This window comes from Phascolarctos cinereus, unplaced genomic scaffold, assembly GCF_003287225.1.
Source record: "Phascolarctos cinereus isolate Bilbo 61053 unplaced genomic scaffold, phaCin_HiC Scaffold_3;HRSCAF=262, whole genome shotgun sequence".
Lineage (NCBI taxonomy): Eukaryota > Metazoa > Chordata > Mammalia > Diprotodontia > Phascolarctidae > Phascolarctos > Phascolarctos cinereus.
The window spans coordinates 136,190,366-136,215,617 of record NW_027555736.1 but is presented as its reverse complement, the minus strand read 5'-3'; the positions used below and the strand labels follow the sequence as shown (position 1 = coordinate 136,215,617).

At 33.2% G+C, this 25,252-nt stretch overlaps 1 protein-coding gene across 1 annotated transcript in view; it reads right to left on the bottom strand.

Moving 5' to 3' along the window:
- ENTREP2 (endosomal transmembrane epsin interactor 2) overlaps positions 1-25,252 on the bottom strand; it is a 534,833-nt gene that overhangs the window by 175,796 nt on the left and 333,785 nt on the right. Inside the window, exon 3 of the mRNA XM_078151179.1 lies at positions 3,809-3,919. Within this exon, the coding sequence (XP_078007305.1) occupies positions 3,809-3,919 (111 nt within the window). The remainder of the gene's footprint in view (positions 1-3,808; positions 3,920-25,252) is intronic.

The following is a 25,252-nucleotide window of genomic DNA, read 5'->3' as shown; positions in this document are numbered from 1 at the left end:
TCACATACACATTATTTTTACTTATATTTTATATTCACATATTTTATTTATAGTTCACATATGAATATTATTAAGTGCCTATGTTCCAGGCTCTGGGCAAGGCACTGGGTTTATAAATACAATGAATGAATGAAACAAAGAGCTTGCAATCTAATAGGATGTTATCTTCCTGGAAAGAACTAGGCTCCCACAGAGTTTCATTGTTTTTTTTGTCTTTGAATTAAAAGTACTTACACACAGTTCTTGCTTTACATAAATTCACTTTAGCAAATTCGACTTGGTTCTGTACCGGGAAGGCTGAAGGGGCTTCAGGGACTACTGGGGCTACAGCTTAGGTGCAGTCAGGTACCTCAGCTCCAGGCTCTAAAGCAGCTCCAGCTGCAGGGACCATAGAAGAGCAGGGGGGGGGGGTGAGGCCATATGGAACCCCGGAGGGGCATAGAAGATCTGCAGTCTGCTTACCTTAATTGAGAAGTACCTCACTATGAAAAGTGCCCAGTACATAGTGGATGCCTAATGAATACCTGGTGATTAATTGATGCATTAACCCATCTGTACATAGCTCTGACCCAAATCATAGACTTTTCTATAGCACTGACTCAAAATACCTCTGTGAAGATGCTTCACACCTGGATCCTATGATGAAAAAGACCACTTCTCCTCTGGCCACCCTAGGATTGATAGCCCAGGGTGGCAGATCTCAAGAGGCTTGGAGCTGCCTCTGTCCTCTAAGAGATTTCAAGTCTTCTGCTTATCAGATGCTACTTTTCTCGCCTTAGAAAGGTCAACAGCTCCTAGGCCTCCAGAAAAAAAAATGGAGCTTACAGTGCAGAGTTTAGGTATACATTTGTGTTCAAAACTTTCTAGAATGAGCATCCATTTTATTCAAATCCTGTGTCCTCTGAAGGTAGGTGTCTCATCAGATCCCTTTTTTGGGATGCCCTTGACTTCCAGCTCATGAGTAGGGCAGGAATTACAGATATCCCGTAACAAGATTTTTTTGGCCTTTTCTCTTTCTACTTCTGTACCACAGGATTTTGAATCAAGGCTCAGGATAATCCCTAAGGAATTGCTTTCTAAAATCAAGGATTTATAAAGGAACATATGTACTCACAGCCATAAATAAGCACCTAAGAGTGTATAAACATAAAATCACATTCATTCTTCTTTATCCCTCAACCCCAATCTCTAATATGAATTTGAAGTCAGGAAGGCTTGAGTTTGAATGCTGCCTCAGACATTTAAGTCACTTAAACTGTCTTAGACTCAGTTTCCTCATATGTAAAATGTCAATATTAACTGCACTTAACAGAAATGTTGTGAGGGTCAAGTAAGATTATATATAAGGTGCTGCGCAAATCTTAAAGTGCAACACAAATGCTAATGACTACTGCTGCCTTTGTACCTACTACTATCACTGCCCTATAACTATTCACTAATACTTATATAGCACTTACATTGTGTTAAGTAGTTTACAAATATTATCTCATTTAATCCTCATAATTCTGAGAGCTATTATCATCTCCATTTTACAGATGAGAAAACTTAAGAAAACAGAGGCCAGGATCACACAGCTAATAAGTGTCTGAGGTCAAATTTAAACTCAGGTTTTCCACTCTATCTACTGCCAGCACTTCTTAAACTGTGGGCCATGACCTCATAAAAGGTTGAGGAAAAAACTGGCAACAGTAAAAGGTTTCTGAACATTCAATGACCTAAAATTAATTCAAAATCAAACCATAATGAAGCTGAGGTGCTTCTGGCAATGCTTGCCCACATTCCAGTGCTGCATCAAGTAACTTCACTGTAGCTGGGATAGGAGCATAAAGCATGCACACTTTGCATTATGCATTCCGCCAGGCCATGCAACGCCAACAAAGAATCGTCCCAGTGGGAAAAGTTTAAGAAGCCCTGCACTATACCACTTAGCTACTACTGGTAGTAGTAGTAGTAGTAGTAGTAGTAGTATAGTAGTACTAGTAGTACTAGTACTAGTACTAGTAGTAGCACTACCACCATTACCTCTACTACCTCTGCTACTACTAGTACTACTACTACCACCACTACTATTTACTACTACTTACTGTTCAGTCATTTTTCAGTCATGTACAACTCTTTGTGACCCCATTTGAGGTTTTCTTGGTAAAGATACGGGAGCAGTTTGCCATTTTCTTCTCCTGCTCATTTTATAGATGAGGAAACTGAGGCAAACAGAATTAAGTAACTTGCCCAGGACCACATGGCTAGTAAGTGTTTAGGCTGGGTTTGAACAAATGAAGATGAGTCTTCCTCATTCCAAACTCAAAGTTATATCCATTGTACTACCAAGATGCCCATTACTACTGCCACTACTACTAGTACTAGTATTACTACTTCAATTCACTACTACAATTACCATTATTACTACTACTACAACCACCATACCACTACTTCTATTATTACCACTACCACTACTACTAGCACTACTCTTAATACTACTATTATATAGTCCAGTTATGCTTCAAGTAAAACAGTGTCTTCACTTATGTGAATGTGTGGTCTTTCATATGTGAAGGTTACATTACTGCTCTCTCAACAAAAGGCATAAACTTCTCAACGTTTACATTTGTAATGATGGATCTATTTAAATATTCTCACTTCTCATAACTAGCATTTGTAAGATGGTAAACCAGTGTTATTGGTATTGTGTGTTATTGTATTTCTGAGATAATCTAAGTGATCTGTACAGAGAATGAACCTATGACCTTGGTATCTTTATAGTACCATGCTCTGTTTGTTCTGTGAACTAGAGTTTTATGTCTGTAGATATTTACTTAAAGGGAGACAGTAAGATGCCGGTGAGTTCCAGATGAGGATGAATATTGGCAGTGCAGCAGTACTACTTGTCTAGAATTCAGTTATTTAATTTAGATTTGCCACAGATGTTCTACCCACTTTTGGGATAAGTTTGAACAATGTTACATAAGCTATAATTAACATCACACAGCAAAACAAAGTACTTAAGATGCATTCTCAGAGCACAGGGAATTTATCAGCTTTGAAGCTCTGCTCACTTAACCTCACTTCTAGCAGCCTAGATGTATGTGAGGCAACATCCCAAGTTCCTCTATTAGGAGCTAAAATAGGGAGACTAAGAGAAAAATAGTAAGAAATATTATAAGGATGTTACAAGGAAAAAAAAACTTGAAGCAATTCAGCATAGCCTTTAATGGCTCACAAACTACAGAAATAGAAAATCAACTGGAATTCTGACCATCAGGAGAATGAGGCAGAAATCCACTCCCCTCATTTTACAAATGAGAAAAATGAGACTGAATGATATTACATGGCTTGTCTCAATACCTAGAACAAGTTAGTGGTAAGCCAGGACAGGAATCCCAAGTCTCCTGACTGTTATTCAAGATTTTTAGAATTATATTATGTACTTTCTATGCATTCAAGTTATTATTAATTTAGTGATACATTTTAAAATTTCAATTTACAAAAACAATTATAAAAATATCACTGTGACAAATGTTAAAAAATAATTATCACTCAGTAAATGTAAAACATTTGTTCTTAAAAAATTTTTTACATTGTGTTACTTTGGGTTACACTAATCCTAAGTGGTTTTCAAGTAAAATAAGCTATAATGTGGAGGGAAATATTTTTAGAAATCACTTTAATTTCTTTAAACAACTCAAAAGTCTGAATCAATGGAAACACTGAATGAAAACCACAAACACCAAAAGATGTGGATTTTAAAATGGATTTAATGCGAAATCAAAGCCTTTGCCCTTTGTTTGAAGGTCTCCATTTCATTACTCACCAACTGACAGCCTTCTAGGGAGTTGACTAACTGAGCATTCTGACAGGAGAGAATAGAACCAGCCAAATTCAGCATTACACACACTGCAGACAGCAGCATGAAGAAGGTTATCTGGAAATTAATGAAAATAAAATTGATTATCCAATGGGAAAGGTCAGAGGAAAGTTTTCATTTAACTCTTTAAAGCATTCTAAACTCATCAAATAATTACATGAATGATAACCATGTATTTTAAAAACACAATGCATTCTCTCAACTTCCATATTTATATGGATGTTAGCACTTTAAGAAAGCAAAGTAGAGTGTTTACAAAACCCAGGCTGTCACAATTTTGCCTGGAACCTATTATAATTAATAATCTAGAGACCAGATTTCAAAACAGGATTGATTATTCAGTCTCAGTTGTACCAACTGACAAAATCTGAAATAAAATTAAATAAATGAACTGTAAACCATCAGCTTTTTTTTTTGCTGTTACAATTTAGAAAACATTATTATATGTTGGTCAGATTAGCTTTATAGAAACTATTATATATGCATAAATTATATGTGGATTTATATATATATATTATACATATATACACACATATATTATGTATTCTACATGTATTGTATGTGTACATCTTGTTTCCACCATTAAAATGTAAACTCTTTGAGGACAGGGACCATGTTACTTTTGGCTTTTGTATCAGCAAAGTATTTAGCACATAGTACGAGATTTAAAAATGCCAGTTGACTGGGTGGCTGATTCTATTGGAGGATAAAACATGTACATAGGTTGGTAAACAGAAACTAATCTGGAAGGGAGGATACACTAACAATTAAGGTGGTACTTGAACTGGGATGACAAGGATTCTAAGAAGTAGACATAAGAAAAGTACACATTACAGGCACAGGGAAGCCTATGCAAAGGTAAGGGGGTGGAAGACGGAACGTCAAACTCAGGGAATAGGATTGCTCTGCTGAAATAAAAAGTGTGTAAAGGGGAGTAATGTGATAAAAGTCCAGAACTGCAGCAAATTTAAAAGGGCTTTAAATGCCAAGCTGATTCATTTGTAGTTTATCCTAGAGGCAATAAGGATTTTCTGAAGTTTCTCAAGAAAGGAAATAAAATAGTCAGACACAGAATTTAGGGAAAATTATTCAAAGCCAGGTCCTCTGATTCCAGACCCTGTGTTCTGCATTAATTATACTAGTAGGACCAGACAATGGCAACTATTAAGTTACTGTGGTTTTGTGAAAAAGGTTGTTTAAGCTTTTAGAAACATTTCATTGTTCTCACAACTTCCATCTACCAAAAGATTCAACAAAGTCATAGTACATTCTAAAATAATATATAAATGGATTCCAAAGTTCTACTTCACCAACTATTTGTGCACAAATGGCATTTTCAGAAAGAAGAGGACCAATTTTGCCAAACTGTCTTCTTGAGAAATGGCACAGTTTAAGATTTAATTACATAATACTAGAAATACTATAGTATACTTACAGCACAGGTCAGAAAGGATAGCTAAAGAAAATATTCAATGAATTACAGTTTCAAGCAACATGCATAATAGAAGATAGATTCATAGCCTACAAATTAGCTTAGGACATTGCTCTGCTCTTTCACAGCAAGGATTTCCCTTGATCTATCACGATTTTTTAACAGAAATGGGCTCTTTGCATAACAAGTACAAAAATGACTGTTGATTTTTTTTATACAACATATATGTAAATACAAAGTATGTTCAGAGTCATATCAAGTAATTTCAAGTTGGAGAGAAAGCTAAGGCGGGGGTGGGGGGAATGAAGATCTCATGTAACAGTGGCACCTGAGTTGTTGTCTGTGAAGGAAGCTATAAATTCTACCAGGCAGAGGTGGGAAGTAGGAAATGCATTCTGAACATGGCAATGAGAGGAGAGATGGAACATCATGTATGGGAAATAGTTGGCAAGACAGTTTAATTAGAATGGATAATTGTGAGAGGAAATAATAGAAAATAAAACTGTGATACAAATTTTGGAAAGTTTCAGATTCCAGATGAGGAATGTATCTTTTATTCCAAAGGCAATAGAGGGCATGAAAGATCTTTTGAATAGAAGGGTTACAGATATGTGGTTTAAGAACATCAATTTGGCAGATTCCCGAAGACAGAATGAATAAGGGAGAGACTTAAAGCAAGGAAACAGATTAGTTGGCTTTTGTAACAATTCAGGCAAGAGGCAACAATGGCCTAAATTGGAATAGAGGCTATGTGAGTGGGGAGAATGGAAAAGGTAAGAGTTACATTGTGCAAATAGGACTGACAAACTTTACCAATTGATTGGATTTGGAGTTTGAGGTAGATTTGGAAGAGTCAAGGATAATCCCAAGACTGCACTTAGATGAAGGGAAGGGGGGAGTATGAGAGAAATATAAAAGCTTATATAAGAGAAAGATTTGGAGGGTAATGAAAGGAGCTTTATCTAGGATATTTTGAGGATAATATGGCCATAGTTGAGAGAGAGGATGAAAAAAACATTCATGGCAAAATAATGGTTAAAGTATAGCACATAATCTTTACAAGTAGCTGGCTTCTAGAGAATAGAAGCAGAGTAGCAAAGGTGCAGTGATTTGTCTACAACAGAGCTGTTCTGTTTAATAGATTTCACTTTTGCAGTTCTGCAGAGGGGGATATTGAGAATGCCTTCTCACCTCTTCTTTCAGGCCATGCTTGTTCTTTTTTGTAATTTTGAGATTCTCAAGCTGTTGTTGGTTTTTTCCCCTGGCTGGTTGTTCTTTCTGTTTGCACTGATGTAATCATTTAAACCCAATTTCTACAAATTTGGTATCTAGTTTTTGGAGCAGTTTTTGTCACATAGTGAGACTTACCCCATTCGCTAGGGTCTTTTGGTTCTTTGGAAACAAGGCTACTGGGTTCATTTGATTCAGTACTTTGTGAACTTAATATGTTCCCCTGATGAGCTTCAGTATTAAATTGCCTGAGATTTTGATTAATACCCTTATTTGTTGGAGTTCAGCTAAGGTAACAGATTTTGCCTCAGTTCCTTATTTCAAACCTGTGTAAATCTTCTTGTTTCATCTATTTTTCATTAATAATACATTGTTGTATTCGGCTTCTAATCCATTCTGGAATCCTCTTCCATTTTGTGGATGAATTTATCCCAGTTACAGCAACAATTAGGATGGCTTACTGAATATTCTCTCCTCGCCCTCCCATTCTATTCTCAAACATTTTCCCCTCTCTTTGCTCCATGTTCTGTTTATCACAAGTTCTTATTATTTCTTTCTCTATTCTTTTTTTCCTGTCTTTCTTTCCTTCTTCCTTTTTTTCCTTTTAAAACTTTTTCATGATTCCTCCCTCTGAAGGTTGGGTTTGTTTTGTTTATGATTAATTATTCCCTGTATCTATCCTTCCTATTCCCCATTTTATGTTGAGTTGAATATATTTCTCCACCAGCAACTTTGAGTGAGAGTAAATATGTGTGTTCTACCTTTCTTTGATCAGTTCAGATGAAACTAAGGTGTAAGTAACTTGCTCCCTCTACCACTTCCTTCTTTCTATAGGATTTCTACTTCTCCATTATAATTATCTAAGTTCCTCCAAACTTCCCTTTTTCTCTCTAGTGTATCTTACCCTCCTTTTTCTTGCCTTCCTATTTTTAAGACCATCAAACCATAATAAAACTACTTACAGGTCCTCTTTCTTATTTGACTACCTTTTTGACTGGTATATTAGGGTTCATAAGAAATAGTTATACTGGTTTCCCCACTAGAATGGAAACATTTTATCCATATTAATTTCCTTCCAGTTGTGCAAATGTACTTACAATTTTGTTTCTCCTCACTCCTATAATTAGTATTTCAAATGTTTTACTCAACTCTGGATTTTTCATCAAGAAGGACTTGAAGTCCTCTATCTCATGGAAGGTCATACTCTTTCATTGTGTCAGTTATTCTTCCTTGTAGGCCTTTATTTAGACCTTTTGTAGTATCATATTCCATGCTCTTTGCGCCTTTAAGTTATCTTGCCTATAGTTTTTAGTATTCAAACTCTTTCTTGATGGCTGTTTGCAGATTTTGACATAGAAATTCTAGATTGGGCTATAACATTCCCAGGAATTTTCATTTAGAGTGTTTTTCAGGAGGGGACGAGTAAATCTTACTTTTATTTTGCCTTTTTTTTTCTAATACAGCTGGGCAGTACCATTTGTTGCTTTTTTCCATAAGGCTTATTTATTTTTAGCATTCTTTTTTGAAAAAGCAAAAAACTTTGAGTTCTGAATTTTCTCTTTCCCTACAATCTCTTCCCCACTCACTGTGAAGGCAAGAAATGTGATGTAAATTATACATGTGAAATAATGCAAAACACATTTCCATGTTAGTCATGTTACAAAAAAACCCAAGAAAAATAAAGTAAAAAATTATATTTCAATCTGCATTCTAAAGTTCTCTGGAGATTGATAGCATTTTTCATCATATATCCTTCAGAATTGTCTTGGATCATTGCATTGCTAAGAATAGCTAAGTCATTCACAGTTGATCATTATACAATATTGATGTTGCTGTGTATGTTCTGGTTCTGCTTACCTCACTTCGCATCAGTTCATGTAAGTCTTCCTAGTTTTTCTGAAGGTGTTCTGCTTAAAATTTCTTATAGCACAATAGTATTCCGTCACAATCATATACCATAACTTGTTCAGCCATCCCCCAACTAATGGGCATCCCCTCAATTTTCAATTCTTTGCCACCACGAAAAGAACTGCTATAAATGCTTTAAGACATAGAGGTTATTTTCCTTTTTTCTTTGGGATATATCCCAGATTTAGTAATGGTATTTTTGGTTCAAAGAGTATGCACAGTTTTATAGCCCCTCTTTGGGCATAATTCCAAATTTTTCTCCAAAATGGTTAATTAGTTCACAACTCCACCAACAGTGTTATTAATGTCCAAATTTTACTATATCCCCACCAACATGTGTTATTTTCCCCTTCTATCATTTTAGCCAATCTGATAGGTGTAAGGTGATATCTCAAAGTTGTTTTAATTTGCATTTCTCTAATCAACAATGATTTAGAGCATGTTTTCATATGACTAGATTTCCTTTTTATTTCATCAAAAAACTGCCTGTTCATATCCTTTGACAATTTATCAATCAAGGAATGATTCATATTCTTATAAATTTGACAAAGTTCTCTACATTTGAGATATGAGACCTTTATCTGAGAAACTGTCTATAAGTTTTCTTCCTGATCTTCCGCTTTCCTTCAAATTTTGGCTACATTGGTTTTATTTGTATAAAACTTTTTTAATATAATGTAATTAAAATTATTCATTCTGTATCTCAAATGCTCTCTATCTCTTGTTTATTCACAAATTCTTCTCGTTTCCATAAGTTTGACAGGTAATATGTTCCAAGTTCTTCTAGTTGTCTTATGATATCTCCCTTTATATCTAGGTCATGGATCAGTTTTGACCTTACCTTGGTAAATGGTTTAAGATATTGATATATACCCAATTTCTGTCAGACTGATTTCTACTTGCCCCAATAATTTTTATCAAATAGTATATTCTTACCCCAAAAGCTTAAATCTTTACATTCGTCAAAGACAAGTTTACTATAATCATTTACTCCCCTGAATTATACACCTACTCTGTTCTACTGATCCATCTTTCTATTTCTTAGTACCAGATAGTTTTGAAAATTGCTGCCTTATAATATTGCTTAAGATATGTTGCTGCTAAACTTCCTCCCTTTACATTTTTTTCATTAATTCTTTTGATATTCTTGACCTTTGGTTCTTCCAGAAGAATTTTATTATTTTTTCTATACCAATAAAATAATCTTATGGTAATTTAATTGGGATGGTATTAAATGAGTAGTTTAGGCAGAACTGTCATTTTTATTATATTGGCTCTGCCCATCCATAAACACTTTAATATTTCTTCAATTATTTAAATCTGACATTATTTGTATAGAAAGTGTCTATAATCATGTTCATGTAGTTTCTGGGTTTTTCTTGGCAGGTGTTACTCCCAGAAATTTTATATAGTCTATAGTTATTTTAAATGAGGTATCTCTTCTTGTAGGGTTTCACTGGTGATATAAAGAAATCTGATGATTTATGTGGGTTTATTTTATATCCTGCTACTTTGCTAAAATTATTATTTCAACTAACTTTTCAGCTAAATCTCTAGGATTTTCCAAGTATATCATCATATCATCATCACAGTTTTATAACCTCATTGCCCATTCTGATTCCTTTAATGTCTTTTTCTTCACTTATTGCTAGCATTTCTAATATGATATTGAATAATATTGGTGATAATGAGCTTCTAGCTTATCACCATTATAAATTATGCTTGCTGATGGTTTTAGGTAGATGTTTCTTATCATTTTAAGGAAAAATCCATTTATACCATTTAGTAGGAATGAATGTTGCATTTTGTCAAAAGCTTTTCCTGCATCTATTGATATAATCATATGATTTTAATTACTTTTGTTATTGACATATAATTATGTTGATAGTTTTCCTTATGTTAAACCATCCTCTGCATTCCTGGTATAAATCCTACTTGGTCACCACATACAATCTTTATAATATATTGTTGTAGTCTCCTGACTAATTTTTTGTTTTTTTTAATTTATTTTTTTTCAACATTTGCTTCCAAATTTTGTCCCCATCTCTCTTCTCCTCCCACCTCAAGACAGTGTGCAATTTGTTATAGGCTCTAAATATACATTCACATTGAACTCATTTTCACATTCTGACTAATTTTATATTTAGAATTTTTGCATCTATATTCATTAATGAAATAGGTCTAAAATTTTCTTTCTCTGTTTTTGCTCTTCTTGGCTTAGGCATTGGTACTATATTTGTTTTGTAAAAGGAGTTTGATAAGACTCCTTTTTGCCTATTTTTCCAAATTCTTTAATATTGGAATTAGTTGATACTGGATCATATTAACCATTGGTTTATTTTTTTATTTTTCATAAAACCAACTTCTAGTTTTATTAACTAATTCAATGGTTTTCTTATATTCAATTTTATGAATCTCACCTTTAATTTTTAGTATTTCCAATTTTGTGTACAATTAGGGATTTTTATTTTGTTCTTTTTCTAGTTTTTTTAGTTGCAAATCCAATTCATTGGTCTGCTTATTCTTTATTTAATTGATGTAAACATTTAGGGATATAATTTTCCTCTGATTACTGCTTTTGCTGAAACCCATTGGTTCTGACATGTTGCTTCATTATTATCATTCTTTTTAATAAAATCTTTTTTTCTATAACTTGTTCTTAAGTGCACTCATTCATTAAGATTAGGTTATTTAGTTTCCAATTAATTTTTAATCTGTTCCATGGCCCCTTATTAAATTTAACTTTTATTGCCTTATGACCTGAAAAGGATGCATTTAATATTTCTGCTTTTTTGCATTTAAGTATAAAATTTACATGGCCTAATACACGGTCATTTTTTTAAAGGTACCATGCACTGCTGAGAAAAAAGTATATTCCTTTCTATTCCCATTTAATTCTCTCCAGATTTACATCATATCCTGATTATCTTTAAAGAGTGATAGTTTCATTTCCTCATTGCCTATTCTAATTCCTTCCATTTCTTTTTCTTCTCTTATTGATATAACTAGCATTTCTAGTACAATACTCACTAATAATGGGCATCCTTGCTTCACCCCTGATCTTACTGGGAAGGCTTCTGGCTCATCCCCTTTACAAATAATGCTTGCTGATGGCTTTAGATATATACTTCTTATTTTAAGGAAAGCTCCATTTATGCCTATGATTTCTAATGTTTTCAATAGGAATAAATGTTGTATTTTGCCCAATTTTTTCTGCCTCTATTCAGATAATCATATGATATATGTTGCTTTTGTTATTAATATGGTCATTTATGCTTATAGTTTTCCTAATATTGAACTAGCCTTGCATTCCTGGTATAAATCCCAACCGATCGTAATGTATGACCTTTGTGACATATTGCTATAATTTCCTTGTTAATATTTTATTTAGAACTTTAGCATCAATATTCATTAGAGAAATTGGTCTATGGTTTTCTATGTTTTTGCTCTTCCTCATTTAGATATCAGCACCTGTTTGTGTCATAAAAGGAATCTGGTAGGATTCCTTCTTTGTCTATTTTGTTTTTGGTAAGGCAATTGGTATTAAGTGACTTGCCCAGTGTCACACAACTAGTAAGTGTCAAGTGTCTGAGGCTACATTTGAACTCAGGTCCTCCTGACTCCAAGGCCAGAGCTCTACTCACTGTGCCACCTAGCTGCCGTTCTTTGTCTATTTTTTCAAATAGTTTATATAGTATTTGAAATGTTCTTTATTTGTTTGATATAATTCACTTGTGAATCCAATCTGGGGATTTTTCCTAGGGAGCTCATTTTATGGCTTATTCAATTTCTTTTTCTAAGATAGGGTTATTTAACCCATTCTATTTCCTCTTCTATTAATCTGGGCAAAAAAAATACAAATATGAGATGCATATTATTTAGAGACATTTTCACTCTAAATGTTCATATGGACTATTTGTGTCAGAACTGTGGTACAGTCTTCTTAGCTTGTATTGGTCTGACCAGCCAAAGTCAGAAACACTGTGCCTTGACCCCAACTTAGTGATGTCACTTTAGTCCTTTCTGAGAACCAAGGATGACAACTATACAACCAATTTGTGCAATTCATATTTTTGTAAATATTCATCCATTTCACTTTGATTGTCAGATCTATGTACATATAAGTGGGCCAAATAGCTCCTAATGATTACTTTAATTTCCTCTTCATTGGTGGTGCATTCACCTTTTTTTTTTTTTTGACACTGGCAATTTGGTTTTCTTCTTTCTTTTTTTGATCAAATTAACCAATGCTTTATCTATTTTATTATTATTATTTGTTGTTGTTTTTTAAATAAAACAAGCTCTAGTTTTATTTGTTTCATGGTCTTATTTTAATTTTATTAATCTCTCCTTTGATTTTTAGAATTTCCAATTTTGTGTTTAATTGGAGATTTTTAATTTGTTCTTTCTCAGTTGTTTTTTTTTTAAATTGTGTGTCCAATTCACTGATCTGCTCTTTCTCTATTTAAGTGTTTAAAGAAGTATCATTTGTTTCTTGAAACATTATGATACCTGGGCTTTTTTTTTTTTTGGTCAAGCCATCCAGTAATTCTCAGATTATCTTTCCTTTACTTGTATACGAGATCAGTCATGTTTTATATTGAGATACCCTGCCTTTTTTTCTATTTTTTCAAGGTTTTCACTTGGTTTTTAACATTTCTTGTTCCTTTTGTTTCATTAACTTATATTTCGTTTATCTAATTTTCAGAGTTTATTGCTTGGGCAAGGTTTCATACATTTCATGTTAAGTTGTTAATTCTCTTTCCAAATATCTCCTCTCTAGTTATTTCTTTTCTGTTTCTTTCCTCTAACACTCCTTTTTCTATGTAAAGTAAATTTTAACTCTTTTTTAAGCTGATAATTTTTTTTAAGGAATTCTAATTTCTTCTAATAGTTTGTGGCCAAGCTATGTCATTCTTTGAGACTTCATTTGCAGTTGTTTGAGAGTTCTTCTCCTCTTCTGGTTTGTATATCAAGCATCTTTGGCATCATTAATAGCACATTATCTTTTTTTGTTACTGTTTATCATTCTTCCTGTCTTACCTCCTCTTTGAAATTTTAAAGCAGGGCTATATTCTGAATGTTTTTGTCAGGACAGTCATGGCCATAAATCCCTAGATTGCCTTATTTGGTATTTTATAATTACTTCTTCCTTGTTGTACATGCTCCATTCTTCAAGGATCACAGGGATCTGGAGAGGGTGCTACAAGCTTTCAGGAGACAGCAATCTGATCACTGTCCCCCAGGCTTTCCAGGCTCCAAACCCTGATGTGTCTAAGCAATATAGCCATATACTTACCCCTAGATAGAGCTGCAGTTGGCAGTTTATGGCCTTAACCCATGTCAACTAGCTGGAAGGGTCTGCAGGTTTGGAGGGACAGATGCTTAGTCCTATTCTTTCCACTCTATGGTGAAATCAATAGCACTCCAGACCTGTTCTCCCAGGGTCTGGATGCAAGATCCTCTCTCTTAAAGTGACAGCACTATGGTACTGAATTTCCCAAAGGGACTAAGTCCAAGATCCCTTCTCTTGTTTTAGGGAGATACTACAGAAGGTCCTGGGCCCCAGGGCTGAGTCTAAGCTCCCAATCCCCTCTCTGGGATAAGAATGACAGCCCTGATATCTTGTTCTGCTCTTGGACTCTGGCTCTGTTTCCAGCCCCACTCTGTTCCACAGCTCCTTCCTTAGTTGTCTTTGGGATGAATTTGTGATCCTGTCCTGGAAGTATGACCCATTGTAGTTTATCTTTAGAGTTCCTATCACTAGTTAGCATTATGTGAATCTGAGATCTAAATTTGAGTAGTTGCCTATGGAATTGAGCTGTATTGCTTCCATTATTTCATCATTATTTTTCATGGAACTAAAGCTGGGAAACAAGCTATATCTTTTATCTAATTAAGTCAAAAGATTTAATCAGCCTAAATTATAAGAGAGTCCTTAACTGAACCTCCACTGATCATGCAAATTCAGTTGTAACCTGACTGTGGGATCAGTTATCCTCTATATGAGCAGTCAGCAAACTATGGCCCATAGGCTAAATCCAGCTTGCTCTCTGTTTTTGTAGAGCCTGCAAGCTATGAATGGTATATGTGGGTCATCAAAAAACAAGAGGTGAGCTAGATTTGTCCCACATGCCATAAGATGATTGATCTCTGCCCTATGCTTTCTGTGGAACTCCTTGTTTATCCAATCTGTATAGACACCTAACTCTGCCTCTGCTTGCGGTTAAATCCTATTCTCATCTGGATGAATTTCTGTACACTAAATGTACTGTTGCTGACTCTGCAGAGAGACCTTATGACTTAGTTCTATTCTTATCTCTTGCTTTTTGTGTTAGGCTAGTTAAATAAACTTCATTTTAAAAAAAAACCCGTAAATAAATAAATAAATAAATGAAATCTATAAAGCTCAAGATTACCACATGGAATAAATAGAGGGTACTGTGAAAGTTGAAGTTGAGATGGAATATTATTAACATTAAAACAATAAAAAACAATGTTGGTTGTATATCCATCCATCTACTCATTCAACACATTTTCTGACTCCTTTGACATAATACTACACTACATGAGGTGCTGTCTCAGATACAGAGAACTATAACATAATTCCTGCCCTCCAGATAACTTCCCAGGAGTCTCTATGACAACAAAAGAAGAATTAATACAGGCACTGTCATCAGTATAGCTTGAAGGCATGCTGAAATTTCATGAAAAATGCTTTTATTGTAACCCAGTCCATAATCTACATTCATTTTTTTAGAATCTCATGAAATATAAAATAAGGAAAAGGTTAAATATGCCTGGTATAAAGTTATTTATTTCTCACCAGTAATGTTTTCTTTAAAGTTCTTATATTATTTGTTTCCCGAGATGAGATTAATGGCTATTGTTTCTCTACAAATGATCAAAGACTTATAATTCCTAAAAATGACTTCAAATACACTGAATCCACAGCCAGTTTCTGAAAAAATAAAACATGAAAACTATGTAATTCTAAGTTCTCTTTAGTCACATATATCTCTGGTGAGTAGTAACACATTTAACTGAAATAAAAATAAAATGTTTCATTAAAAGTTATTCAATTTGACAACTATTATTCATTAAATGATCATTACTTTCTCCAATAAGTGATCAAAACTAAGACTTCAAATAAAAACTTCCAGCTAGTCTAGAACATGTACAGAAAGCCATTTCTGGTCCATAACTCACTGATCAAAGTGCATTCATGCAATCCTGGGGTACGTGACTTTCTTCTCCTCTCTGAGAATAAAAATGCATTCTTTTCTTCAAGAATCAGTTAAAGTGCCATCTATCCCATGAAGCTTTACATGATCACTCCCATCTGAAAGTGATCTTTTTAAAAAAAAAGTCTTCATCTGAATCTCTCTTTTACTCTTATGACATTCAATTGTGCATTCTACTTACATCCTCATCCTCATCCTAGATAGCATTTAGAGTGCCTACTACATGCCAGACATTGTACTAGTGCTTTGCAGATCTTTCACTTGATCCTGACAACAACTCTGAGAGGTAAACACTATTATTATCTCTGTTTTATGGATGAGGAAACAGACAGATAGAGGTTAAGTAGCCAGACAGTTACAAAGATGCCTAAATAGGGGAAAAGTGGCCCAAGTTGGAAATGGAGCAGATGAAAGTTTTTGTGAAGATTTAACAGTGAGATGGCCATAAGTAGCCACTGTACTTCAAGTTCAGGTGATATAGGGAAAAGTAGGCCAAAAAAATTCATGTGATATTCTTAGTCATGATGCAGAGAGGTATCTCCACCAATAATCTAATCTTGAATACAAGGATACATAGGATATATACAACCTAATTAACAATAAAATAATATTCTTCAAAGAACTTATTGTATTATTTTGAATATTTCCTCCACCAATGAAAATGCAGCCATTTTATGACTTGATAGATAGTCTTTTGCAAAGGAGATGTGGAGCCAGAAAATTCATTACCCTGAGAAGTAAATTGGTTGGTGGCTACATTGGTGAAGAGCCTACCTGAACATTTCTAGGATTGATGTCAGGTTCACACCTGCAGCCTTTCTAGCTTAATAAAATGCCTTTGTATCACTTTTTAAACTCTAGGCTTTATCATACCATGAAAAAGCATGAGAGTAGTGTTATTATAGAGAAATGATGATGATGATGATACACCACATATATATAGTGCTTCCAAATTTAGAAAGCACTTTCCTTGGACTAATACTGTAAGGTAGACGGGATAATTATTAGCACCTCTATTTTATAGATGAGGAAACTGAGTTTCTCAGAAGTCAAGTAATTGACCCAAAGTCACAAGGTTGTACAGCCACAATTGGAACCCCAATCTTTTAAGTCAATTGTTCTTTCCTCTATTTCCAATCATTATGAAAAGCAGATTAATTTTATTAAACTTACTAATCACTTCAGCCAGTTGATGGTTAAATTAGTCAAAAGAATTAATTAATCAATAATTATTATTTAAAGGTCTATGATGAGCCAGGGACAGGGCCAGATGTTGGGGTCAGTCAGTAGTTAGAAACCATTAAGTATTCATTAAGTGGCAGACACTGTGTGAAGTACAGAAGTTTAAAAAAAAAGGCAAAAGACAGTCCCTGCCCTCAAAAAAGGTTCTAGTCTAGTGGGGGAGATAACATGCAAACAAATATGTATGAAAAAGATGTAGACAGGATAAATCAGAGATAATCACCAATGAGAAGGCACTAGTATTCATGATTTGTTTGTTTTTAAAGAAGGTGCTGTTTTAGCTAGGACTTGAAAGAAGACAAGAGAAGCTAGGACAAAGATATGGGGGGGGGGAAGGAGGAATAAAGAGGCAGAAAATTCCAGGCATGGAGAGAGGTAGGAAAAATATTCAGTCAGGAGACAGAGTGTCTTAGGCAACAAACAGCAAGGAGGCCAGTGTCACTGAACCTTTAAGTATCTACTGGCAGTGAACAAGGTATAGAATACTGAAAAGCAGAAGGGGGCCAGGTTGTGAAACCAGAGGACTTTATATTTGATCCTAGAGGTGATACATAAATACAATGAATGAAATAATTGGTACTTACAGGAAGATTCATTCATTAATGGAGCAGATAAATATAAAAAATACAGAATAAATATAAGAATAAATAAATATAAATACATAGTACTTCAATACAAGGTAGCAAGAACTACTGTTTGTGTCTAGACACAACATAAAACATCAACAGGAATAGGGACATCAAAGTAATTCAGAGAAACCCCCAAACTAAACCATTATACATAGTTTATACATGACACAGCAAAAGCAAAAAAGATTTATTTTTAAGAGTTAATGCAATTGAATCTTTTCATCTGCAGTTAGTTAAATTGAAAGGGAATGAAATAGAATCATAACAGTGCATTAACACATTAATGGTAATTTTTTTCAGCAAACACAGTTTAAGAGCTTAATTTATCTGAACATCTTCATTTAGTTCCTAAATCTTGTCTTCATCAGGAAAATGATGAAAACATGGTTGAATTAAACAAAAAAGGAACACATTTTTAAAGTTCATTTCCAGCCAAAGGCTTTGCTTTCGGTTGTAACCTAAGTTTACATTAATATAGAATATCTCCAAAGAAAAGAAATTAATGAAATGGTTCTATAGCACATACTCACCAGAACATGCTATATTTTCTAAATAATGAACTGATCTAAAACAGTATTTTGCTCAGTTCAAAGTTTATAGAAAAGATTTGTTGCTCTGTTGTTCTTCTCCCACTCCACCCTCCCCTTACCAGCTCCTTAAGGTGTAGGAGATGAAGAGCAAAAGTAAGTGTGATCACTTACCACATACATTTTGTCAATATCATGAAATTTATTCAATGAAGTTAATTCAATTAAGAAAATATTTCATAAATGCCTTGGGTGATAGGAGCATGAGCAGGAATGGACTTTAGAGATCATTTAGTCTAATCTGCTGATAGAAATGAGGAAACTTAAGCTCAAAGGCACTTCTCAAGTACCCCAAGTCAAACCAAGGTCCTTTGCTGACAAATCTAATGTTCTGTCTACTCTAGAGCTTTGGATTTCATTCATAAGACAGTAGAAAAAATTTAAGGTAACACTAGAAGAACAAGTCAAGTGATTGGAAGGAAGGAAATGAGTATCACTATTCACAAAACTATGATAGCATAAGGAAAAAAATTCATTATCAACTGGTACTGTTTGCCAGACATATAACCAATAAGAATTAATTCATGACACCAAACACCATGCTTTATTAAATACTTCAAAATGTACTATTTCATCAAAATATATAGAAAATAACTAAAAATTATGTGACTGAGACTTCCTTCCTTCCAAAAAAAAATGCAATCAAAAAATCACTGAGAAAGTTACAAGAAATTTTAAAGGTTCACGTAGGTAACCTTGGTTTCCTTAGTCTCATGAGGTAATATAGTATTGGAGAAAGCGCATTGAAGAGGAGCTCAGATCTCAGCTCTATCAGCTATTAGCTGTGTGATCTTGAACATGTCACTTAATTTTTCTGGGCGTCAACTTCCTTCTTTATAAAATGCAGGGGTTTGATGTGATGATCTCTAAGATCCTTTATGGATCTATGCTATGAAGTATTTGCATGTTGCAAAGGGTTTTTGTAATGATAAAATGAGATATTTGTAAAGGGGTTTGCTAACCTTAAAGAGTTATGCAATAACTAGTTATTGTGATTATCATTATATCCATAAGGAAGTTCCAAGAAACATAGCTTTAATAATACCACATCCATATTCAATTTTCCTTTCTTTCTCATGTTTCAAACTGAAACAAAAAAGGGGGGGTTCTTTAATATTTCACTATCAATTAATTTGTCACAGCTTGGTCTATGGATTAATTCATTACTCATCTATTATTGATATTAATTCAATTGAAAGAACAGACATAGAGCAATTAATGACAAGTTTGAGCCTTTATATTTTCCATAAAATTGTCTAGATTATTTTTCCTGATTGTAATTTCAATAGTTTGATTGTATCACAAACAAAATTTGGATATATTCAGGGCACTAAAATGCCAGTTCTTTTCATCAGAGGTTAAAATAAAAGCTACTATACACACTTAAACACACAAGCTTACAAAGAATAAAGAATATACTGAAGAAGAAAATCATTTATCATGAAGAGTTCTAGTAGGGAAGCAAAAGAAATAGCCAAGAGAAATATACAGAGAAATAAAATACACTGCCTATTATAATTTCATTATAAGTTGAAGCAATGTAGATTAATTAATACAACAAAGGGGTGAAAAGATCTGATAAAGTTCCTTGGTCAGCAAACATCTGATTCATATAAGAAACTGAATGATTTTGTTAAAAGCATAAAATAATAAAGGAAGAATTTATGCCTAACCAAGAGATACAGAGCATTATAGGATGTAATATGGATTTTTATTACATTAAATTAAAAAGGATTTGCACAAATAAAACCACTGAAGCCAAGATTAGAAGAAAAGCAAAAAAGGGGAAATTTTTACAGTAAGTTTCTCTGATAAAAGCCTCATTTCTCAAATATAAAAAGAACTGTGTCAAATTGATAAGAATAGGAGTTATTCCACAATTGATAAATGATTAAAGTATATGAAAAGACAATTGTCATAAGAAATCAAAGCTATCCATAGGCATATGAAAAAATGCTCCAATAATTACTGATTAGAGAAATGAAAATTAAAACTCTGAGGTACCACCTCATACCTTTCAGATTGGCTAATATGACAGAAAAGGAAAGTGACAAATGTTGAAGGGGGTGTGGGAAAATTAGGACACCAAAGGTAGAGTTGTGAATTGATCCACCCATTCCGAAGAACAATTTGGAACTATGCCCAAAGGACGATAAAACTGTGCATACCCTTTGGATCCAGTCATAACACTACTAGGTCTGTATCCCAAAGAATAAAAAAATGAAAAGGAAAAGGACCTATGTGTACAAAAATATTTATAGCAGCTCTTTTAGTGGTGGCAAAGAACTGGAAATTGTGAGGATACCCATCAATTGGGGAATGGCTAAACAAACTATGGTATATGACTGTGATGGAATACTATCACGCTATAAGAAGTGACAAGTAAGAGACCTTCAGAAAAACTGGGAAGACTTATGTGAACTGATACAAAGTGAAATGAGGAGAACCAGGAGAACATCGTACACAGTAACAGCAACATTGTATGATGATCACCTATGAATGACTCAGCTATTCGCAGTAATACAATGATCCAAGACAATTCTGAAGGACTTAGGCTAAAAATGTTATTCATCTTGAGAGAAAGTACTGATAAAGTCTAAATGAAAGTCAAAGCATACTTTTAAAAATTTTATTTTTCCTGGATTTTTTAATCTTCTTTTGAACATGGCTAACATGGAAATATGTCTTTCATATATAATCTGTAGCAAATTGCTTGCTTTCTCAATGCGGGGTAGGGGAAGGAAGGAGGAAGATAATATGGAACTCAAAATTTTTAAAAAATGAATGTTAAAATTTGTTTTATATGTAATTTAGAAAAAAGCATAAAATTATATGTGTGTGTGTGTGTGTATGTATGTACATATGTGTGTGTGTATGGTTACAAAGGAAACCAACACTGAAATGTATTTATCAAACTTTTTTAAAAAAAACAAGTTTATGGATCCTCGGTTAAAAACTCCTGCATTAGACTCTTCAACAAGAAATATAGGAGGAAAGCAAAGATTTCCTGTTCTGCAGTAGTTATTTGACATAGTTCTAGAAATGTGAGCAATGACAGAAGAAAGAAAACATTTAAAACATAGGTGTTGTTTTTTAAAAAGGAAAGATAAAATTATCCATATTTGTTAATTATAAGATGATTAGCTTAAGAAACTATTGAAAATCAGCAAATAAACTAAAACAGATAATAGCTTCAGTAAAGTATCAAGATAAGTCCATAAAAATTATCATTATTTCTATACAGTAATAATAAAATAGAAGAGGAAATAATCAAGAGGGAAATGTCATTTGAAATAACTCCAAGATGCATGAAATATCTTGCAGTGACTTTTTCATTGCAGGTGTTGAGGAAGTAAAGGCTAAAGACTATTTGTTGAAATAATCCCTAAGCTGGGTGAAAGTAGTGTATTCAAGTAATTTTGTGATCCTATGAAATAGACCAACTAATAAGGTATATTTGCAGGCAAGGTACAATGAGAAACTAAATCAAAGGGAGGTGGAAGCAACAAGATCTGAAAGTAAAACTTGAAAGACAGTCTTAAATCCTTGAATCCTCATACACTATTTCCATGAATTGGAATCCTACCCCTTTGTCAGTTTCCAGCTCAAATGTCACCTATTTTATGGATTCCTTATCCTCAAACTTGGTCAAAAGTAATCTGTGCTTTGTATAAAAGCCCTTTGTAGCTCACCAAAATTACTTATAAGGTAGTAACCATCAAAACCATTTGATATTGATAACTTTCACTTCTGGGGCTAAGGGTGGGGAGAGTCTTATAAATATTTTCATGTCTTTTTGTTTTTACCATCACCTACATTTCTTAATGAAAACACCTTTTTTATCACAAAGTAAAAAAAAGTCCAGCAAACTCACACACCCTTTCCTCCACCTCTGGAAATAAGAAGGGGAAGTGTCTTTTCATGTATCTTCTTTGTATATCATCTTGTTCATTATAATTTTGTGGCATTCTGTTTACTTTGTTAAAAATTAAAAAAAAACTATTTCCAACCCTATGAAAGAATACTCCAAAATAACTGATTTTAAAAGAAATATGCATCTTGATAACCCTGAAGTTTCACCCCAAACCCAGCAAATGGGGAATAATATCAAAAGATGGAAATAGTGTCAAAGGTGCTATGGAAAGACAGACACAACAACACAGTGTTGGTAGAGCTATGAAATCCAGCCATTCTGATAAGAAATTAGGATTACATTACCTTAGAGAAACAAAAATGTATATACCCTATGTTTGGGAAATCCAATTACATATCCAAGCAGTTAAAACACAAATACAAACAAAATATTCAAAGCAGCACTTCCTTCTGTTTTTTAAACAAGGAACACTAAAAAAAAAATCCATCCATTGGGAAATAGCTTAATAAATTATGATACATAAATATAATAGAACATTACTGTATTGAAAGAAATTATGAATATAAGAAATCAGAAGATGTATATTAACCGATGCTGTTAAGGAAGTTGAACAAGGAAAAGAAAATACACTATGACTACAACAGTGTAAAGGAAAAGAAAAGAAAAATGATTATTCTGCAATTATATTAACCAAGTTTGACTCAGAAAAATTCCCTGGTTAGGCAATGGGTTAGGATATATTTATAGACAAAAGTAATGTCAAAACATCAATAAAATAAGATTTTAAAAAATTAACTCTGAATGATACATTTAATGATAAGGAAATTGTTTTTATCTATCAATAATTCTGGTAAGAATTGAATTTCATCAGATATTGACAAACTAACATTGTTTTTTCTGAACTATGACATTAGAGATATTAGCCCAATCTTTCAGTTTAATTCTTTGTAAACATTTCTATTTAGATTTCTTTGCTTGTGACAATATACTATACTATTTAAAAGATTCTGCTTTTAAAATCCATTTTACGGTATCTTTACTTTTAATTGGGAAATGAATTCCATTTTAATTTAACACAGTCCATTTTAACTTTGATTTTTCTTCTGCCAATCTATATTAAATTATTATTTATTTTATTAGAATTGAATACATAATTAATAAATTGCCAAAGGACAATGAAAGGTAGTCTTTAGAAGAAAAAATATAACCTATCAAAAGCCATATTAAAAATATTCCAAATAACTAATAATTAGAGGAATACATTTTTTCTTTATTTCACATGCATCAGATTGCTAAATGTGATAAAAAAGGAAAAATCCAGATCTGTAAGTAGTATGGAAAAATAGCTACATTAATATCTTGTTGGTGGAGCTGTGAATGGGCCTAGCCACTGGAGAAAGCAATTTGAAACTATGCCCCAAAGGTTGAAAAACTTTGCATATACCCTTTAAGCTAGGGATATTCTTAAAGAGATCAGAAAAGAAGAAAAAGACCCTTTGGGAAACGAAATATTTACAGATCTTTTTTATAGTGGAAAAAATTTTGAAACTAAGGGAATACTCAACAATTGGATCTTAGCAGATCAAATTATGTTATGTGAATGTAATGCAGCATTAACGCACTGTAAGAAATTTTGAAAAGGACTTTCAGAGAATCCTAGGAAGATTATATTGACTAATACAGAGTGAAGTGAGCAGAACCAGGAGAACAATTTAAACAACAACAATAATAATATAAAGACAAACAAACTTGAAATTCTAAACAAAATCCTTCAAGAAGAGATAGTAAGAGATGCCTCATTTAAAATAACTCTAGACAGTACAAAATACCTGGGAGTACACCTTCCAAACAAACCCAGGAGAAATATTAATTGTTCAAGGGTAGGCAGGGTCAATATAATAAAAATGACAACTTTACCAAAAGTAATTTATATATTCAATGCCATCCCAAATTACCAAAAAATTATTTTAGTGAATTAGAAAAAAATAACAAAATTCATTTGGAAGAACAGAAAGTCAAGAATATCAAAGTAACTAATAAAAATGTAAAGGAAAGAAGTTTAGCAATACAAGATCTTAAACTATAGTATAAGACTGTAATTATCAAAACTGTCTGGTACTGGCTAAGAAATAACAAGATAGATCAGTGGAACAGCATATACATATAATTTATAGCAGCAAATAAATGTAGTAATCATGTATTTGGCAAGTGTAAAGACTTAAGTTTGGGGGATGAGAATTCATTGGCAAAAATTGTTGGGAAAACTGGAAAACAGTCTGGCAGAAAATGGACATAAACCAATATCTTACACCATTTACCAGGATAAGATCAAAATGGATACATGACCTAGATATAAAGAGAGATGTTACAAGAAAATTTTAAAAACATGGAATATATTACCTTTCAGACTTATGAATATGCAAACAATTTATGAATAAACAAGAGAACAGTATGAAGTGTAAAATGGGTAATTTTGATTACATTAAATTAAAAAGGTTTTGTACAAATAAACAAATGTAGCCAAAATTAGAAAGAAAGCAGAAAGTTGGGGGGAAATTTTTATAGACAGTTTCTCAGATCAAGGTCTCATATCTCAAATATGTAAAGAACTTTGTAAAATTTATGAGAATGTGAATCATTCCGCAGTTGATAGATGGTTAAAGGATATGAACAGGCAGTTTTCCAGTGAATAAATGGAAACAATTTATTATCACATAAAATGCTCTAAATAATTACTGATTGGAGAAATGCAAATTAAAACAGCCTTGAAATATTATTTCACACCTATCAGTTTGGCTAGAATGAATGAAGAGGAAAGTAACAAAGGTTTGAGGGCATGTGGACAACTTGGGACACTAATTCACTATTGGCAGAACTGTGAATGGATTCAGCCATTTTTGATAGCAATCTGGAATTATGCACTAGTTGTTATTAAACTGCCTATACCCTTTGACCTAGCAATACCACTACTAGGTCTATTTCCCAAGATGATTAGGGGAAAAGGAGAACCTATATGTTCTAAAATATTTATAGAGCTCTCTTTGTAGTGACAAAGAACTGAAAATTGCAGGATGTCCATCAACTGGGAAATAGCTGAACAAATTATGGCGTATGATTGCGATGGAATACTACTGTGTTATAAAAAATGATGAGCTTTATAATCTTAGAAAAATATGGATATACTTGCAGAACATAATAAAAAGCAAAATGACCAAGAGAATGTTGTACACAGTAACAACAATAT